The following is a 20,552-nucleotide window of genomic DNA, read 5'->3' as shown; positions in this document are numbered from 1 at the left end:
GTTTATATAGACCTTTGAAATCCCCGGTACTCGGAGACCAAAGACTGACTCCTTTAGTTCTGCTTTTCGGCCACCAGTTGGGGCTGCTCTCAATAAAATAATTCCGGTTTCGACTAAGCCAATCTTTCCCCACTCTCGAGTGACATCCCAGAGAGGACACGTTGGAGTTCCTTCACGACTTTTTTGCACAGATACACTATTCGTAAATGCAATGATAAAACACGCTTGAAAAGATATCAATTTATCTAAGTGGATGAATGGCAAGGGAGTATCTATTTAGCTAAGAATAGCCCACTTCCCATCCCTCACCGCCAAGCCCCGAAACCCCACAACGCTCTGGTAAAACAGTTTGCGGATCAACCCACGCCACTCGAAGTCATTTGTTGGGCCAAAGTGGGTCACTGCAACGCACACACTGAGACCAGACAGTAGCGCACTCTTGTGGGCAGTGTGTCAACAAATTGAAAATAGAATGCAACAACGAGCATCGGTGGCAGTGGCAGACGACCGGACCGTACCGGACCGGACCCATGTTGTCTCTCACCTGACAAGGTGGTTAAAGTTATGAAAGTGCTAATTGAAATTCTACACAAAAGCCATAGCAAATGAGCCACTGACAAGGCAAAGAGGAGACGCCCGGCCGAGTGCCGACCAGTTTCTGGCGGCCAAGAGTTGCTTATGAATGAAATGAAGACGAAGATGACCAATAAATAAAATAAATCTGTTCAAATATATTATATCGCTTGCTCAATTTGTCTTCTTGGCAAAGTGTGGAGGCGTTCGCAGGTCCATCCATCAGCGGTAACACTTGTTAAGAGGCTCTCTGATAAATATTTGCATAATCTAACAGCAACACAAAATTATGATAAGCAGACGAGTTGAGAGATTAACGAATGCTCATTTCGTTCGTTTCGTTTTTTTTTCCATCTTCCAGCCACTCGTCCGGTTGAGCGATGTAAAGAGCGTACAGCAAGGAGAAGCCACCAGCAAGCACCAACTACCAGCCACCATCCACCATCCAACATCCACCATTCAGCATCCAGCATCCACCAGAGAATCTTCCACGAAACACAGTGCCATCAACAGAAGAAAATCCCATCAACGAGAAGGAATCACAATGAGTGGCAGCAATAGAATGTTGTGCTGTCAAGTATTTATCTTAGTTTTATGTGAGTAGCGGTTTGCGGTTGCACATGCGGCATGATTTATTGAGCATCTCGTTATCTCGCGCAGTTGCACACACAATCCGGGCGGAGTTCCATGCCAGCGGAGCCAGCGCGGCGGTCAGCTTCGATGGCCCCTCGCCGGCCCAGGCCCTGGGTGCACTGGCCCCGTCGGCGCGGCCCAACAAGCGCCGCATGTACGCCATGTGCCCGCCGCAGTTTCAGCGCGTGGGCACCGACTGCTACTCGCTGGTGAGCCAGCGCAGCAGCTGGCTGGAGGCGCACTTCTTCTGCAAGGACAAGAACGCCAATCTGGCCGAGCCCCTGAAGTACGCCGACCGCAAGCTGAGGACATTCCTGCAGAAGGAGGATGCCCAGACAGGAGGTGAGTGAGGGGCATCCGATGGGCAACTGTGTGTTCACGGGGAAATTTATCTCAACTTAAATGATTAGATCGCGAGCCAGTGTGGATTGGGGCCACCTTTGACCACCGCAACCATCTCTGGCAGTGGAGCATGAGCGGGCGCAACCTGACCTACGACTCGTTCAGCCAAATGGATCCCACGTAAGTGATGCGCTCCTTCAGATGCTCTGTCCTTTCCTTCTTTATTTCCATTGATTTAACGCTTAAGCAACAATTCTAGCTATGTGCAACTTATCTCCAACAGCCAGCCCAACGACAACAACTGCGCCGTCTACGATCCGAGCCTGAAGTACCGCTGGTCGGCGCGCTCCTGCCCGGACAAGCTGCGGTTCATCTGCCAGCACAAGATGCCGAAGGTGAGCGAGGCCAACCGCTACAAGATCTACAATCGCTGGAACGCCACCTATCCCAACGAGCGGGCTAATGAGGTGGTCCTGGAGATAATCGATCGCAACGACAAGGATCGCAGGTAAGGCCACGGTTCATCGCTAGCCCTAAGCACTTGCACTCTCCCCTCCTGCATTCTGTTTATCCTGCTTATCCTGTTTATCCGCCTCCTCGGCCGCCAAGTACTCGTCCCACTTGGACAGGCGCTGGTGTGCCTCCACAGCCGACTCATCGATCCTGAAATGAGGCCACAATTAGAGCCCGCTTTTTGGTATTGCAGTGACTTTTCACTCACTTGTACTTGGTCTGGCCATCCCAGTGGTCAGCGGTCAGTTGGCGCTGGCCAAAGAAGCGTCCCTGCATCATTTGAATGACCAGATCGGCCTCCTCCGGGGAGGACATGTTGATCTGAGCAATGCCCTCTGGATGGCGCTGCAACGAAAGATGCATAAAAGTGACTCGATTATTTGGTTGCTCTCTAGAGTTTCCTTTGGCTAAGCTCACATCATAGATGACCACTTTGCGGACCATTCCGCACTTGCCGCACTCCTCCCGCAAGTTGTTCTGATACTCCAGGATGAGCTCCACCTCCTTCTCAAAGAGCTCTGGGGTAAAGAGATTCTTGAGGATGACCGTCTTTTCATGCTTCGAGCGCTCGCCGCGCATCTTGTCCGGACGCCAATCGAATAATCTGCCAAAGAGCAAAGAAACTTGTAAGGATACAGGAGTCTCGCCTCCCTCGGCAACTCACTTTTCTTTCATTTTCTGCATCTTCTCCTTGTCCTTCTTCTTGCGCTTGGGCTTGAGCGCGGGATTGTATTCGCCGCGCATCTGGAACTGGGCGCGCTGCACGCGAATCTTGTGGCCCCGCAGGTCATAATCATCGAGGATCTTCAGCGCCAGATGAACAGATTCCACCTGAAACGAGTATAATGAAAATTAATGAGTATTTTCCTGTCTTACAGATACCATCGTCGGGTGAAGGCCGAGGGCAGCGATGAGGAAATGATCATTCCCGGTCGCCGCAAGAACAATCGTCGCAATCAGCCACGAAACCGCCAACAGCCGGTGCACCCCAACGATGTCAACTCCCACCAGACTCCCCAGCAGCGTCCTCGCAAGCGTCCACGCGTCTCATCCACCACCGTCGCACCCACAGTTGCCCTTGCGCCAGCTGCTCTGGCCAACAACCACAGCAACGATGTCCTGCCCGCCTCGCCGACGCCCCAGCAGATGACCCAGTACGACCGCAAGCTGCAGCGCCAGCGCCAGAAGGAGAGACGCCGCCAACAGCGCAAAAAGGAGCGCCAAGAACAGAACCGCCAGCTGCGTCGCGAGCGTCAGCGCAAGCAGCGGGAGGAACAGCAGCGATTGCAACGGGAGCGAGAGCGGGAGCGGGATCAGGTACAGCAGCAAGAGCCACACCCTGAAGTGCAGGAGCTGCGCGTGCGAGCGGCCACCCATGACCAGAAGGAGCAGCAGGAGAAGCAGGTGAAGGAGGAGCAGCAGAAGCAGTTGCAGGAGGAGCAGGAGCGACAGCAGAGGGAACAGCAGGACAGGGACCACAAGGAACAGCAGCTCCGCGCACTCAAGGACAAGCAGCAGCACGACCAACAGGAACGAGAGTACCAGCAGCAGCTGCGCGAACGCGAACTGGAGCAACTGAAGCAGCGGCAGGCGGAGGAGGAGCGTCGGCGCACAGCTGACGATGAGGCCGAGAAACTGCGCCTAGAACGCATCCAGAAGCAGCGCGAACGCGAGGCCGAGCAGCGCCGTGCCCGCGAGGAGGAGATGCGAAAGCAGCGCGAGGAGCAGGAGGAGATCGACCGTCGCAATGCCGCCGAGCGGCTGGCCGAGGAGCAACGATTGAGGGAGGAGCACGAGAAGCGCATAGCTGAGGCCAACTCCGAGCAAGAGAAGCAGCTGGCCGAGGCCCGCGAGAACAAGCGGCGGGAGGAACAGGCTCTCAAGGAGCAGCTGCAGGAGCAGGAGCGTCAACGCCAAGAGCAGATCCGTCGCGAGCAGGAGGAGGAGGAAAAGCGCCAGCAGCTGAAGCGCCTGGAGGAGACGCGCATCTTCGAGCAGCGCGAGCTGGAACGACTGCACGAGGAGAACAGGCGGCGGGAGCAGCTGCAGCGGGCCCGCGAAGCGGAGATTGCCGAGCGCGAAGCCAATGAGAAGAGGCTGGAGCAGGAGGAGGAGCGACTGCGCAAGGAGGTGCAGGAGGAGGAGCGCGCACTGAAACTCCCACTGGAGAAGGAGATGCGCGAGGCTGAGGAGGCGCGCAAGGCCAAGGAGGATGCCGAGCGGAAGGAAAAGGAGGCCAAGGCAGCCGAACAGAACCGCAAGCTAGAGGCCGCCAAGAAGGCCGCCGATGCTTTGGTCCAGGCCACGCTCGCGGAGAAGCGTCGCGAGTACACCTCACGCGTCTCGGCTCTGAGTCCCGAGGACCAGAAGAAGTTCATCGAGATGCGCAAGCGGCGCAAGCAGCTCAAGGAGCAGAAGATGCGCGAGCAGAACGAAAAGAAGCTCAAGCGGATACAGCAGGCCATGCGATTGAATGACGCCGAGTAGGATCTCATTGGTCCTACATACATATATCTCTTCCAATCTCCTTTACAGACGACGCACTAATTCCCGTTACTAACCGAGACATATCGTTCGAGAATTGGTTCAGTATCCGTACTACCGCTTGGGCCGATATCCCCTTTTTTTAATTGCTTTTTTTGCTTTTAATAGAAGAAAAAAAATCACGCAAAAGTATTATTTACAAGGAGAAGAAAGGAAGGATAGGATAGCAGAGGATAGAAGAGGATAGAAGAGGAAAGGAAAGGAGGGAACTAACAAACCGGGCATCGCTCCGGGAGGGAAACCCAGTTTCATTTGCATTTGATCCGCAGTCGAGCGATGTCCCCGCAATAAACATTTGGAAATCGTTTCGAGCGACCGGGAAACACTTAATCTCTATGGGAACTTCGCTCTAGCTCTATGTAGTACTGTACAGTAAACATATATACTATATGCTATATATATAGAATATATCCTATATATAGGTCTAGGATAGACACACCCACACCCACAACGGCATACACAGCACTCCCACTTCCCACCCACGCCCACACCCACCCAAATATATAACTATAAACTATATAGAATATCGAGCAATTTTAAAGCCCATAAATCACGAAGAATTTTACAAATTAGAGCACACAAATATATGGAAATATCTCATATAACTATAGAAAGTTGGGAATGACTAGCAGAGTCCTTACTGATCCCTCGTTTGCCTTCCCCCCACATAAGTGTGTCCTCGAGATGTAGCGGCCTGGGGGAAGCACCGTAGAAGCAATAATTTACTAAGGAATTTTTTTGATAATACAAAAATCCGATGTACTAACTATTTAGGTTATATATAATGATTAAAGTATGTTTAAATGTAAATTTTTTTTTTTTTGTATTTTTTAATACCTCAAAACTGGATGGAAACGGACGGAGGATCTTTCTAACGTTTTATTTTGTTTAAAATGAAAAGAATGAAGCGATAATCGAAGCAAAAGCAAAAGCAATTTTATAGCCAAGTAAAATGCATTTTAATAGTACACTAACCAATTTTAAATACTATTACTATATAATAATATACTATATATAAAACACAACACCCAAGAGAATTGAAAAGAGATGCGAATCTACATGAAAAGTCAGCGAAACTTAAGCAGAGGATCAGTCGAAGATCAGAATATGAATCAGAAATATGAAATATGAAATCGAATGGATAAACATATTATAATATTACCATATAATATTTATGCAAGATTAAATCTACAGTTAAGCCACAGCAAATAAAGTGAAATAAAGAATAAAGTTGGAAAAGAGGAGTTTGTACTCCTTTTCCTTACCTTAATGTAGTCGCAGAGGCCATCGCCCTTGAATTGACCATCCGCCTCCGTGTAGAGCTTCAGTTTGGGCTGCTGCGTCTTCGGGTCCCGCATGACCATGCCGCACTTGCCCATCAGCTCCGCGAACTCCTCCTTGGTGATGTCCAGCGGGAGATTGTCCACATAAACCTTGGTGTTCTGCGAGGGATCCATCTCGAACCATTCTGCAGGGGAATGTAACATTAGAAATAGGTTCTGGCCATGTCTCATGCCTTACTTGGTGGCTCTGGGGCCTTTCGCTTGCCCAAGGATGCTGCAGGTCCTACACCAGATTCGTCTCTGGCCATGGCCGCCTCTGCCTCGGCCGTCATTCGCTTGAGTTCCTCCTCTTTGCGCTTCGCCTCGGCTATCTCTTTGTCGGCCTTTTCCTTCTCCCCGGCACTCGTGTTGTCAATGAAGCCGTAGTTCATTTGGTACTGCGCCATGAAATCGTCATCGATCTTCGGAAACCAGGCCGACTTCTCAGCATCCCACAAGTAGACAGTCCCATCTTTATCCGTGTAGGTGCGTTCGCCCTTTTCATCCAGCTTGTAGACGGCATCTTGACCCGGCTGCTGCTTGAGCACCCACGTGTGCTGCTCCTCATCCCACCTGTAGTGCTCCGTCTCCGTCTGCGTCTTGGGCAGCCACTGGCTTGTCTCATCGCACCACTTGTAGAACTCGTTCTCGTACGGATCCTCCCCATTGCCACTCATCGGCAGCCAGCTGTTTTTAATGTTGCACCATTTGTACTCCTGCTTGCTGCTGGGGTCCGTGTAGATGGCATCGCCATTCTCAGCATAGGTCACATGCTCAGCGTAGGCGGCAAAGTCCTGATGGGGTTCGCTTTTGTCCTTCATGGCTTCTTCATCTTTTGCTTGGGGTTTGCTTTCATCGTCTTTCTTGGCGGCATCCTTTATCTGGGGTTGGCTTTCATTCTCCTTCTGGACTTCTGCATCCTTTACCTGGGGTTGGCTTTTATCCTCTTTCTGGACTGCTGTATCCTTTACCAGGGGTTGGCTTTCATCATCATTAACTGCTTTGGTTTCACTCTGTGCTGCGGCTATCTCTTTGGGCTCCTGCTCAACAGCTTCCGCATCAGGCGTTGCAGTGGTGCTTGGAATGGTGGGTGTGGGCGTTCTCCCATCCTCTACTCCGGTGTCGCCATCGTTAGTTATGAATGCCGTTTCGGGCCTCAACTCGGCCTTCTTCTCATCAGAGTCTCCTTTGCCCTTCTTCTCCTCCCCTTCCTCGTCACTCATTTGGGGTTCTGTAATTATACAATAAAAATCAAGAATAATAATTATTCAATAAAAATCAAGAATAACAATTATAATAATAATTATTTAATAAAAATCAAGAATAACAATTATAATAATAGTTATTCAATAAAAATCAAGAATAACAATTATAATAACAATTATACGATAAAAATCAAGAATAACAATTATAATAATAGTTATTCAATAAAAATCAAGAATAACAATTATAATAATAGTTATTCAATAAAAATCAAGAATAACAATTATAATAACAATTATACGATAAAAATCAAGAATAACAATTATAATAACAATTATACGATAAAAATCAAGAATAACAATTATAATAATAGTTATTCAATAAAAATCAAGAATAACAATTATAATAATAGTTATTCAATAAAAATCGAGAATAACAATTATACGATAAAAATCAAGAATAACAATTATAATAACAATTATACGATAAAAATCAAGAATAACAATTATAATAACAATTATACGATAAAAATCAAGAATAACAATTATAATAATAGTTATTCAATAAAAATCAAGAATAACAATTATAATAATAGTTATTCAATAAAAATCAAGAATAACAATTATAATAACAATTATACGATAAAAATCAAGAATAACAATTATAATAATAGTTATTCAATAAAAATCAAGAATAACAATTATAATAACAATTATACGATAAAAATCAAGAATAACAATTATAATAATAGTTATTCAATAAAAATCAAGAATAACAATTATAATAATAGTTATTCAATAAAAATCAAGAATAACAATTATAATAACAATTATACGATAAAAATCAAGAATAACAATTATAATAACAATTATACGATAAAAATCAAGAATAACAATTATAATAATAGTTATTCAATAAAAATCAAGAATAACAATTATAATAATAGTTATTCAATAAAAATCAAGAATAACAATTATACGATAAAAATCAAGAATAACAATTATAATAATAGTTATTCAATAAAAATCAAGAATAACAATTATAATAACAATTATATGATAAAAATCATGAATAACAATTATAATAACAATTATACGATAAAAATCAAGAATAACAATTATAATAATAGTTATTCAATAAAAATCAAGAATAACAATTATTCAATAAAAATCAAGAATAACAATTATAATAACAATTATACGATAAAAATCAAGAATAACAATTATAATAACAATTATACGATAAAAATCAAGAATAACAATTATAATAATAGTTATTCAATAAAAATCAAGAATAACAATTATAATAATAGTTATTCAATAAAAATCAAGAATAACAATTATAATAACAATTATACGATAAAAATCAAGAATAACAATTATAATAACAATTATACGATAAAAATCAAGAATAACAATTATAATAATAGTTATTCAATAAAAATCAAGAATAACAATTATAATAATAGTTATTCAATAAAAATCAAGAATAACAATTATAATAACAATTATACGATAAAAATCAAGAATAACAATTATAATAATAGTTATTCAATAAAAATCAAGAATAACAATTATAATAACAATTATACGATAAAAATCAAGAATAACAATTATAATAACAATTATACGATAAAAATCAAGAATAACAATTATAATAACAATTATACGATAAAAATCAAGAATAACAATTATAATAATAGTTATTCAATAAAAATCAAGAATAACAATTATAATAACAATTATACGATAAAAATCAAGAATAACAATTATAATAATAGTTATTCAATAAAAATCAAGAATAACAATTATAATAACAATTATACGATAAAAATCAAGAATAACAATTATAATAACAATTATACGATAAAAATCAAGAATAACAATTATAATAATATTTATTCAATAAAAATCAAGAATAACAATTATAATAATAGTTATTCAATAAAAATCAAGAATAACAATTATAATAACAATTATACGATAAAAATCAAGAATAACAATTATAATAATAGTTATTCAATAAAAATCAAGAATAACAATTATAATAATAGTTATTCAATAAAAATCAAGAATAACAATTATAATAACAATTATACGATAAAAATCAAGAATAACAATTATAATAACAATTATACGATAAAAATCAAGAATAACAATTATAATAATAGTTATTCAATAAAAATCAAGAATTTCAATTATAATAACAATTGTACGATAAAAATCAAGAATAACAATTATAAAATATAGTTTTATTCATCATAACTTAACCTAGTATAAATATATAAACAAGTGGAAAACATTGATATCCTTAAAACTAACAGCAACGAAATCTATTTAGAGCCTAGTTGTCCGCGTAATTCCTGCCTTGGTTGCCATAGCCAGGTCGAAGGATGACGATGGCTTCTTAGGTTCGAATCTTGCAAGGGGTGCGCTTCTGTCCTGCTGGGATACGATGCTTGGTTAGCGCTCCGTCGGGCGGGGGGAAATCGGGTACGACTAACATTTCTCGTGGGCGTGAATCAACCATTCCACTGTCGATCACTGGTCCCTTCTGCAGCGGAGGGGACGCCGCTGTGACTTCGCGACACAGCAGTTTCATCATGGCTTTAGCCCGCAGGAAGACCCAGGATAGGATGAGGAATTACGGCGGAATCACCCACGGAGGAGCTGCGGACGGCGAGCGGATTGGAAAGGTGGATTTGATGCCGAACGATCTTGGGAAAGTAGGCTCTTCGCCGATCTAGACATATTTCGCCGAGATAGACCCTCCCGAACTCTTAGTTGGGCAAATAATTAAATATTGGTTTTATTTTTTGTACGCTATATCTCTGTTATATCCTGCCAACCGACTGCAATCGGAAAAAGGGACATACATTTTTTCAAGATTTTCACAAAAAGTCATGATGGTTACATCATTAAATTTGCCAAAAATCGGCCTCATTTGCAAAGTCGAGATTTTGATGCGGTTCGAAAGTCTGGATCCTCGCGATCCTGTGGGAGTTGGTCCTTCACCGATCTGGCTATATTTGTCTGAGATCATAGGATCCCCATAGGAGCTATATCTCTGCGCCTCATTTTCAAAGTCGAGATTTTGATGCTCCACAGTCTGGATCCTCCCGATCCTGGGAGAGTTGATCTTTCACCGATCTGGGTTTGGTTTTGCATATCAATAATATATAGGCTTCTTCTGCACGCTATATTTCTGTAATATGGCAGCCGATCGGGGCGCGGCATGTCTTTTCACGATAGTAGATAGTAGAATCAACCTCAACACGGAAATAAAAAGTACCGATGATATGGAAGATGCAATCTCGATATTTATGAGAAATTGGCTGCATTTTCTGCTGCGCCTGTAAACCAATGTTCACCAAGCCAACGACGACAAGATACTCTTCCCCCAAGTGCCGTTGCACTCCTGCGCCTGAAAAGAAGAGTAAGAAGAGAGTATGCGAGAACGGGTGATACTCGAGTTCATCAAACCTACTTGAGACTATCAAACCGTCTGCAAAAGGTTCTTGCAAAAGGTTCTTGCAAAAGGTTCTTGCAAAAGTCAAGCAGAGGAGCATTGATAACATTTTAGAAAATGCTGGCCCCGATGCATCTTTCAACTCTACTCTCTGGAAGCTTACAAGCCGATTTAAAAGAGTAGTCATGCCTAAATCGCCAACTAAAAATCCAGCAGGCGGTTGGTGCTACTCCAGTAGCACAGTAGTATCTTCGCAGACAGTTTAGAGCAAAGATTTAAGCCATTTAATCTTATGTCTGCTGTTACACGAAGGGCCGTCGAGCTACAATTGGAAATGCCATTTCAAATGTCCTTGCCAGCAAGCCCAGTCACATTTCAAGAGGTGGTGCAGCAAATTAAGAAGCTGAAGGCCAAAAAATCCCCTGGTGAGGACCTGCTGGACAACAGGACTTTAAAACTTCTGCCTAAAAGAGCCCTGCTATTTATAGTGCTGCTCCTCAACAGCATTCTTAGGATAGGACACTTTCCTACCTGCTGGAAGACGGCGCTAATCTCCATGGTACCTAAGCCAGAAAAACAACACACAGAAGTCGATGGTTACAGACCAATTAGCCTGCTCTCAGCGCTAGGGAAGATGGCGGAAAGAATGATACTGAACCGCATCGTGCAGCTTGAACCTGTAAAGCGAAGAATTCCAAAGTGGCAGTTTGGATTTAGACAAGGTCACGGCATGCCAGAACAACTTCATCGTGTGGTCAACTTCGCGCTTGATGCAATGGAGCAAAAAATGTATTCGGTAGCTGTGTTTATGGACATTCAACAAGCGTTTGACCGGGTGTGGCTTGATGGCCTCCTCTTTAAGCTGAGAAACATATTGCCGCCGCAGCTATTCCAGCTGGTGAGTAGCTTTCTAAAGGACAGAAGTTTTAGTGTTGTTGTAAATGGAGCAAAATCATCGAAGCGCCCAATCTGTGCAGGCGTCCCACAAGGCAGCGTTCTTGGACCAACGTTTTATACCCTATATACAGCCGATATGCCTTCCTCAAGGGTAATAACTGGGTTGGACGAGGACGATGTGTTGATAGCAACCTACGCGGATGACACTGCAGTGCTGACCAGAAGTCCAAGCATAAATCTAGCCACTGAAGCTCTGCAGCAATATGTGAGCAGCTTTGAGGTCTGGTCTCAGAAATGGAACATAGGCATCAACAGCAGTAAATGTGCTAATGTTAAGTTTGCTACAGGAACACTTTCTTGCGGAGGCATTACTACGCTGGGCTCCACATTTACGCACAAGAGCTCGCACAAATACTTAGGGGTTGTACTGGACAGGACACTAAACGTCAAAACCCATACCACCATGGTTCGACAGTCGGTGATGGCGAAAGCGGGAAAGATGGCGTGTCTACTTGCACCAATAATAAGAATAAGATGTCACTGTACAGCAAGGTCACGATATGGAAATACGCTCTTGGATCTCTCTACTAGATCCCTCCTATAAAATTCCATTAATTTTGTATAAATATTGTAAATAATGTATATACCCGTTCCATATATGTAACATTCATTTTATGTGTGTACAGGAGATACAATTGCTTTTCCCCTTAAATGTATAACTAGATTAAGTTGCCACAAAAGTTTATATAATAAAATACAAATTTTCCTCATGAAAAAAAATAATAATTAAAGCAAGCCGAAAAGTAGACTACATTTAGTGGCTTCCTTTGTGGCACTTCCTGCTGCTGCTGCCTCTGCTGCTGTTTCTTTTTCGTTTCTTTTCTGCCGCGTGGGCGTGACAATCGCCTAATTCCCAGCTAATTTCCTATATTTTTTTTGGTAGCTTGAACAAATAATCAGAGGGCCACGTGGAACAACAGAGAAATAAATTGCAGGAACGTGCTCATATCGCTTGACATTGAAGGAAAAGAAAAGTGTGTGTGTGCCGTGAGGGAAAGTGGGGAGGGGAAAAGCGTGGGTCCAGGGCATGGGTGGGTGCGAAAGCAAGAGCATTCCAAGAAGACCCATACGGAAAATAGCAAGCTTTCCTTTCCTTCTACATTTGCGCCTTAGCTGGTAAACAATTTACACAATGATTGCCATTTCACCTTCCACTCGGACCTCCAGTGGTGCGATGCGGCTCTTGGCCCTGTGCGGGTCAAGCTTTGAGTCAGGCAATAAAACGAAATGAAAAGCGCACGCCACAGTCAGGGGAGAAGTCCAAGAAAAGACCAACACAAATCCCAAACCCATCCCAACACCAACAAAAACAAGAAAGGGAAAAGGTAAGAAAGGGCACTGGGAAAACAGGACCCCACGATGAAGGTCAAGCCGACTAATTTCGGTTAGTTAAGAGAGGGAAAGTGGGATGGGGGAAGCCCTTCTCTCACGGCTGCCAGCTCCTCCAATCGATTGGGAGGTTCAATCAACCTTTCGACCGGAGCACTCGACTACTCGGGAGTCAAAATAGATTCGTCAAGCCATTCGACACATTCCGGTGCCGCCTGAGACCTCCGACAGCTGACTTTGGGTGCCTTTTCTTTTCCTCTTTACGTCATCATTCACAAACATGGCATCTCTTTGCTGCCCCAATCGAAGAGAGTTCAATGTACTTTGGCTAATTGTCACGACTTTACGCCCTGCACTAAAAATAGGCAGAAGAAAACACTCACGAACCGAACAGAACAGAACAGAGTTCAACGCTCAGCAAAGGGCAACATTTGCATGCACCTCAAACTGGAGCGGAACGCATAAGATTTGCTTTTTGCCAAGTCAGCGGATGACCGAAGGAGGAGGCGTCTCCCCCAAAAGGGGCAGCACGGATAACTGGCACATTGGCCGGCACGCCTACGGCGGGTGGGGGGTGGGGGCGCGGAGGAAATGGCAAGCAACAGAGAGAGCCAAACTGCAACTCCAACACCAGCAGAAGCCAACAGTAGCCAGCAGCTATTGCAGTTTGCGAGGCAAACAACTTTGTTAGGCGATTCATAAATTACATAGACATTCGAGTACCCGTCGTACTCGTACTCGTACTCGTACTCGTGGGGCGTTCATGTTCGCCAAAGTGCTGCAGGAGTTTTACATGCATATAATAAGAGCATATGTATGTGCTATATATATATATATATATATAGAAAGTTTACCTTCTCAATTGAGGCTAAAGCCGAGTAAAAGAAGCCTTCTAAATGGATGCCAGAACTGGAGCTCTAGCCTGGTCTCGCAATTATCCTCCTTCGGTTGCTGTTTCTGCTCCCCTTTCAGAAACACCTTTAACATTTCCCATTCATTTAAAACAGAAATACACGCACTTATTGCATAAGCTATATCTAATTGTATCTTCTTTGGGATTCCCACAATAAAATCAATTAATTGACGCAAATTGTCTGCGAAAGTCTGCAAATGTGAAGAGTCGTAAGTGAAGAGTGGGACACTGGGAGACCGGGACACTGGAACACTGGACGGGGGATCAACCACTTGGCCCATTTTTAATGGCGAATAGGCCATAAAAACGAAAACAGAACTACTTCTCAGGAAGAACGCCCCGCCCCGCCCCGCCCCGAACGAATTAATTAACTTTTTTGAGAAATGTGTCGCGAATTCGGTGGCATACTTTTCCCTTATGCAAATGTCAACAGGTCAAGGGGTTGGGATAGGGGCCAGTCCCAATTTGCATTCACCTGCACATACAATATATATTAATGCTATTTTTAACATTACGCCTTCTCCCGTCTCGTTCGCGTATTCTGAGAGATTTGCAAACATTACTCACAAATGCCATAAATATTTGAGAAACAGAAAGAGAAAGAAGAGGGAAAGGAAACCCCTCGGTGCTCTCCCTCCGCTCCGCTCTGCTCGGAAGAGTGGAATAACTTAACTTGGTTTAAATGTTGCCTGGGGTTAGGGTGACTCACTGTGGCAACTGGCAGGCCAGGCCAGGCCAGGCCTCCTCCTGCCACGTCCCCCCCTCCACACGAAGCGAGCCAACGACCAGGCAAGCAGCAAGCCTTTTTTCATAGCATACTTATACGGGCGCAAATGGCCCAATATTGATGGCAGCTCTTGTGGGAGTGTGTGTGTGTATGTCTAGCCATGCCTAGAGGCTAGAGGCTAGAGCTAACTCCTGGCTAGTCAGGACTGACCAGTACGCGCTGAAACGTTCAACTGACCAGAAGTGCCGCCGGGTCAGAAGCCGCAAGCCCGAACTCCGCGTACAGTCAACAGTCCCCCCTCCGCCTGTGGTCGGTCCGTGCGGCACACGCAACTCCAAATGGCATTATTGTGTATATAAAACGACAGATATACATGACGAGCAACTGCAGCCGGCAAAAAGAGAAATATGCAAGACCTCCCAGTCTCTCGTTAATATACAAATCAATAAAAGCGGAAACGAAATCTAAAAACTGAACCGAATACCGAATAGCCGAAAAAGAGTAGAACATAAACGACATGGATATACCCAGCACTGGTGCCATATTCACTTTGGGCAAATCCCATCTGGCGGAGAATACCCAGAGCTATTTCTACATTAAAAATGATCCCGTGAAGCGACTGATATCGGGTCCCCATCAAAGTGCAGTCATATGCGGTAACTACAACGAGTATTCGCTCCCAAAAGAGTGACCCCAATTTCCCTTTGTCTGCATTTCCTTGCTGGCCACCTTCTCCTTGGCCAGTCTTCCTGGCCATTCTCAGTTCAGACTGTGGTCAAGTGGTTCAAGTCAAAGTGAATTGACGATGGGTTCTTCGTGTCTGGCTGGCTGGCTGGCTGGCTGCCTCTGCATTGCATGTTTACTGCAATTTTCTTTAAATAATCATAAGCTACCACCGCACACCCCCGCAGGCACTTCACTTCACTTTCACTTTCCTGTTGGCCCAGTCTTGAGGGCAGAACTGGCCCGCGCTAGCGGCTATTGAATGGCTAAATTATGGCCCACTAACTTTGGACAAATTGGTGACGAAGGATTATGTGGCACTATCATCTGCGATGAGTGTTTCCTTTGGGGAAACTCCCAATTTACTACCAAATTTGTCCCACATTTGACCCACATTACATAAGCTTGACCACGGACCACGGACCAGACACCGAAGACCAGCGCCCAGAGAGACCTCAAGCAAGCCAGCAAGCACTTCAAATCACGGCAACACACACTACTCCTGTACAATATATTTCGGTATCCTAATGGGGTCAGGCGTAACGTAAAAAATACCTGAAATATGGGGCGAACTCACGAAGTGAACGGAGAACCCGCCCGCCACCGAAAGCAGTCCAAGTCCAAGTCGTAATTGAAGCGTAAAGTCGAACAGTCGAATAGCAGTCGAGAGGGATTGGCTGTCCCAAAACGAAACGAAACACTCTCTCTCTCTACAATCAATAAAAGTCAAGAAAAGGGAGCCCCAGCCAACCACCCCCACCCCACCCCACACCACACCACACGACACCACACCCTCTCCCCCCCTTCCACTAATCGTATAACATAATAAAACAATAGAAAAAAGCAACAGCTAAAAGCCATAGCAAATGTCAAACCCCCGGCCCACCGGCTTTTATCTCAATTACAGAATCTGGCCGACTATTTGTTTGGGGCGAGAATCACTTCGGACAGTTGGGGATTGGCGGCCACAGCGGCTCTACGGCCAGCGGCAAAAGGGGTGGAAACAGCACCACTAATGGGGATATAGTGACAAAGCCCACATGTGTGAAGGCCTTGAAAAGCCTGGGACTGAAGATCTGCGATGCGGCCTTTGGCAACAATTGGTCCGTGATGCTAACACGTAAGTAAACAGCTGTAGACATCACAGGGAAAGCCCCACTCTAAGCCCATTATATCCCACGAAAAAGACTCCAATGAGATCTTCTTTACGGGTCGCAACATCTTTCCTGAGGACACCCATGTGGCGCAGCATTTTATCAGCGCCCAGGTGGAGCAGCAGCAGTGTGCCATCATCCGGAAACCCTTTCGGCTGGAGGAGTTTGATGACTATCTGTCCAAGAGCGAGGAGACGGACAACTTCTTGGCCGTGCAGGCGGGCAACGAGCACTTTGCGGTGCTCACCAGTGAGTAAACCCCCATTAATTAAAGGATAATCTCTCTCTGAATATACGTATACTCTCGACAGCCACTGGTCGGCTGATTGGCTGCGGTTCGAATGCCCAGCAGCAGCTGGGGGAGCTGGAGGCCGACTACGATGGCCATCCCGTGGAGATTAAGCTGGACGCCACCGTGCAGCAGTTTGCCTGCGGGCCAGAGTCCACGCTGGTGCTGACGGCCAGCGGAAGTCTCTTTCTTACGGGGCACCTCAACGAATTTGTGTTTCCCAAGTTCACGGAGCTGCAGAAGAACCTCTCTCCTACGGAGCAGATCATCTTCATGCACATTTCGAAGGCCAGCGAGATATACATCGTGAGCAACGTTGGGAATATCTACCGCAGCTTCGAGTCGGTGCGGAACAAGAGCTTGGTGTTTCAGCGCTTCTACGACTACGACAGCGAGGAGAACGGCCCCATCTGGAAGCTCCTGAAGGGCTTCTCCTTCTACGCGGCCCTCAGCAAGGCCAACAAGTTCTTCACGACCTTCTCAGAGAGCGGCCACCACCTGAAGACCTTTCGCGAGATCTCCAAGTTCAAGAATCTCCGCCTGCTGGACATTGCTGTGGGGGATCAGCACATTCTGGTGCAGGGGATACCCAGATCTTCGATGGCCTCCGCATCTACCACCGCCTTCGTCCTGCAGCCAAAGGATGCAAATGCAAATTTACTAGAGCAGGGCAGGAGCAGCAGCGGCCGCAGCCTCACCAAGCAACAACAGGTGGCGGAGGAGATGGAGGCTATGTCCCCGGACAAGGGATTTGGCATAGCTGCGGGAGCAGCCACTGCAGCTGGAACAGCGGCAGCCATGGAGGCTGTGAAGCATTTAACGAATGGTAACGTGGCAGAAGAGGAAGGAAAAGCCACCAAGGATACAGTTGAGGAGGCAAAGGAGGAATCGAAGGCAGTACAGTCAGTACAGGCAAATTATGAGGCACATCCGAAAGAGCCAGAGGTAAATGGCAATGAAGAGGAAGCAATACCGAACAACCAAAAGGAGGAGCAGCAACCGACGAAACCGCAAAGTGCAGAACACAAGCAGATGGAACCATCAGCACCCACGGAATCTCCTACAAAAAGCATGGAATCTCCTACAAAACGCATGGAACCCCCAGTAAAAGCCATGGCAGCCGAAGTAAAACCCATGGATTCAATGGATAAACTACCAACTCCCCCCACGCATACGCCCACACCACCACCACCAAAATCCCCGACAGATTCGATCGGTTCTCTGCAGTCGGCACGCTTTGTGCAGCCAGGTAATCCTTTGGAGAAGCTGGATAGCAGCCAGGAGAAGCAGATGCTGCGTCCGCGCACACCATATCCAGACAGCAGCAATGGCAGCACTCCACAAACCGTCAAAAAGACGCCCATACGGAACTTCTCGTACGAGGCGGCCATGGATCATGAGCACCTGGAGAGGACGTCGCCCGAGCTGGTCGATAGCCTGGAGACGGTGGAAGAAGTGTCTGCCCCTGCCACCATTCAAGTGTCCACGCCCACGCCACCCACAGAGGAGGATGAGCAGCTAGCGGTGGAGATAACCACAACGAAGGACTCCAGGGATGGCAGCAAGGTGGTCAACGAGATACGGTTTATCAACAACGGGGTGGATGTCACGGCCAAGGTGGAGGAGCAAATGCCAGACACATCCCTAGAGGACTCGATGGAGGAGCTGGAGTCGGATGCCGAGCAGATGCTGCAACAGGTGGAAGAGCGCGTGGAGAAGACAGTGGCCGAGCACAAAGACGGCGCTTTGAGGGCTACTGAAGAGATGAGGGATGATCTGAACTCCAGGCAAGACTCGATCCAGATGGCAGTGAAGAATGCCGCCCAAGAAGCAAAGAAATCCATGGAAGCGGCTGGCGAGCGCATGGCTACAGGTGCTCGCGGAGCAGTGGATGCTGTAGGCGATGCAGTCGGAGCCGCGGGCAAGAGTGCCCAGCGCATGGCCAACGATGCAATGCACGCGATGGAGCAGGCAGGAAGCAGTGCAGCAAAGGCAGCCTCCGATACGAAAGACTCCATGGGCAGGGCCATGGACTCGGTGACCCACAAGATCTCCAGCGAGGTGCTTGGCGCCAAGGAGAATATATCGTCGCTGTTCCAGATCAAGGCAGCCCGCGAAGCGGATCCTCAGACTACTCCAGTGTCCACGCCACGTGGTGACGAAGAGGACATGGACATTTCTTCGAAGGAAGGCGGTCCCAAGACAAACACCACCTTGGGCTCTGGGGAGGAGGATGAACGGACGACCGCGTCTGTGAACTCGAATCACAATTCAGCGGGCAATGGGAATCGAGCGCAGTTCGACGACAGCACGCCTTTCGAGCCGAGCAATCCCTACGATGATCCCCTGGATGCCGTTGTGGAGCGCAGCAAAAAGGCCATGCAGGATGACTTGCGGGCAATGGAAATGCGAACGCATTCCCATGTCCAGGCGGTTGCCCAGAAAACAGAGGAGGAGACCAAGGGCTTCGTTCAGCAGTTTCTGGATAACATGCGGCTCTCATGTCGCAACGAAAGGGCCGTCGATATTGAGGGTAAGATCACGCACTGATTAATTACTGTGAATATGTACATATGTATAAATTTACCTGAAAACTTTGTATTATTTTGAACTCAGATGAGACGCGACCGCCTCCGCCGGCAGCAGCGCAGCACCACAACAAAAATAAAGTGAACAGCGAGCTGAGTTTAAGCAACGGACATGGCGAGCAACAAGCGTCGCGTGTTTGCACGATTTTATAAAACTTGCACTACTACCCTCAACACTTTTCTAAGCAATTGCATTTGATTTTAAAGTACAATTTAACGAAAATAAAGCAAAAAATTTGCCTCGAAAAGGTATGCAGCTTCAATAGAGATGGAAAAACAACCGATGGCACCAGCTTTTGGAGTTATGCGATAGATCGATGGTTTTTCGACATTTTCAATATATTGTTTGCGAGAGCTAAAACACAAAAAGCCTTGCGAATGTGATTTTCTATACCCTATGATCTTTAATTTGCCCCGAACATATAGGTTTATTAGATTTTCTAAGCAGTGGCGCCGAGTGAGAGCAGAGAGAAATATCATCAGAAAATTATATATATATTACATATTAAGAATATATTGATTTGGGGTTTTAAAAAAAATCGACCAGCTCTATATTATACCATTAACCATACAAAATACTGTATTTTTAGTGATTATACCCTATCCTATTGACGCTAGGGTTGAGTTAATGAGTTATCAATAGTTTGCCCACTGGAACGTTGACATAAGAATGGCAAATTATTTCTCCATAGAGATGTGCGATGTAGTGGTTGGTGTTCAGCGGACTCACGCTATAAAATCATCTATAAAACAATATATAAGGATTTAATAAATTACTTTAGTTAATTGCATAATGAAAGAATATTTCAACCACCAGTTTATGATCTCGGTTGATCGAATAGTTCCGAATTATAGAATTGACAAAAGCTTTGTCATCTCAGGCCCCAATAAGTGCAGAAACTAGTCAGCCTCTTTTTTAATCATATCCTAATAAACTTTTTCAAAAAGGTCAATATTAATTAGGTGTCAAAGCAGCTCAGAAAACAGAATTTAAGCATTCAATAAAAGCAATAGGGTACACAAATGTCCAGTCTACTGTCTGACAAGCAACAAGTGTTCAAATTACCAGCAACGTTATGACGTATGACGTAACATTGCGAGCACACTTACGTTTATGCTTTGACCTTTTTTGTTGAAACCATAGTTTAAACACAATCAAATACAAGGGTATAATAAAAAGGTCCTTAAAATTGTCTTGTCTTGTAGAAAATTGATTCATTAAACGAATAAAAGTACATGTTCAGCGCTAAGGGTCCTAGCTAGCTAGTAATATT

The 20,552-nt window shown here is 45.3% G+C and overlaps 3 protein-coding genes across 5 annotated transcripts in view; 2 read left to right on the top strand and 1 right to left on the bottom strand.

The window, feature by feature from the left end:
- Positions 1-5,415, top strand: part of LOC6601233 (trichohyalin) — a 48,093-nt gene extending 42,678 nt beyond the window's left edge. For 2 of the 3 annotated variants that reach the window (XM_026992365.1, XM_026992366.1), the window contains 5 exons: positions 935-1,169; positions 1,234-1,548; positions 1,617-1,728; positions 1,808-2,056; positions 2,940-5,415. In XM_026992365.1, the coding sequence (XP_026848166.1) occupies positions 1,118-1,169; positions 1,234-1,548; positions 1,617-1,728; positions 1,808-2,056; positions 2,940-4,548 (2,337 nt within the window). In that variant the 5' untranslated portion in view covers positions 935-1,117 and the 3' untranslated portion in view covers positions 4,549-5,415. The remainder of the gene's footprint in view (positions 1-934; positions 1,170-1,233; positions 1,549-1,616; positions 1,729-1,807; positions 2,057-2,939) is intronic. The other variant, XM_026992367.1, reaches the window with a different exon arrangement.
- Positions 5,416-5,787: 372 nt separating this feature from the next.
- On the bottom strand, positions 5,788-7,150 carry LOC113566504. Its single transcript, XM_026992404.1, has 3 exons — positions 6,127-7,150; positions 5,871-6,073; positions 5,788-5,793 (listed from the first exon to the last, which is right to left on the bottom strand). Exons 1-3 carry the CDS (start codon positions 7,148-7,150, stop codon positions 5,788-5,790), a joined length of 1,233 nt encoding a protein of 410 aa, XP_026848205.1.
- Positions 7,151-14,819: 7,669 nt separating this feature from the next.
- On the top strand, positions 14,820-19,500 carry LOC6601235 (muscle M-line assembly protein unc-89). Its single transcript, XM_026992403.1, has 5 exons — positions 14,820-15,180; positions 16,155-16,367; positions 16,435-16,650; positions 16,713-19,223; positions 19,307-19,500. The coding sequence occupies exons 1-5, from the start codon at positions 15,042-15,044 to the stop codon at positions 19,429-19,431; spliced, it is 3,204 nt and encodes a 1,067-aa protein (XP_026848204.1). The 5' UTR covers positions 14,820-15,041; the 3' UTR covers positions 19,432-19,500.
- The last annotated feature ends 1,052 nt before the right edge of the window (positions 19,501-20,552 follow it).

The sequence above is a fragment of the Drosophila persimilis genome, unplaced genomic scaffold (assembly GCF_003286085.1).
Source record: "Drosophila persimilis strain 14011-0111.01,24,50 unplaced genomic scaffold, DperRS2 tig00000732-arrow-arrow-pilon, whole genome shotgun sequence".
In the NCBI taxonomy this organism is placed as follows: Eukaryota; Metazoa; Arthropoda; class Insecta; order Diptera; family Drosophilidae; genus Drosophila; species Drosophila persimilis.
The sequence above is the reverse complement of the archived record's forward strand: the minus strand, read 5'-3'. Positions and strand labels throughout refer to the sequence as shown.

Excerpts from the sequence above, each read along its gene's own strand:
- LOC6601235 (XM_026992403.1), top strand. The coding sequence starts at position 15,042 with ATGGATATACCCAGCACTGGTGCCATATTCACTTTGGGCAAATCCCAT. Across the intron at positions 16,368-16,434 it reads TTGGTCCGTGATGCTAACAC|ACTCCAATGAGATCTTCTTT; the intron begins GTAAGTAAACAG and ends CCCACGAAAAAG. Across the intron at positions 19,224-19,306 it reads AAGGGCCGTCGATATTGAGG|ATGAGACGCGACCGCCTCCG; the intron begins GTAAGATCACGC and ends TTTTGAACTCAG.
- LOC113566504 (XM_026992404.1), bottom strand. The coding sequence starts at position 7,150 with ATGAGTGACGAGGAAGGGGAGGAGAAGAAGGGCAAAGGAGACTCTGAT. Across the intron at positions 6,074-6,126 it reads AAAGGCCCCAGAGCCACCAA|AATGGTTCGAGATGGATCCC; the intron begins GTAAGGCATGAG and ends ATTCCCCTGCAG.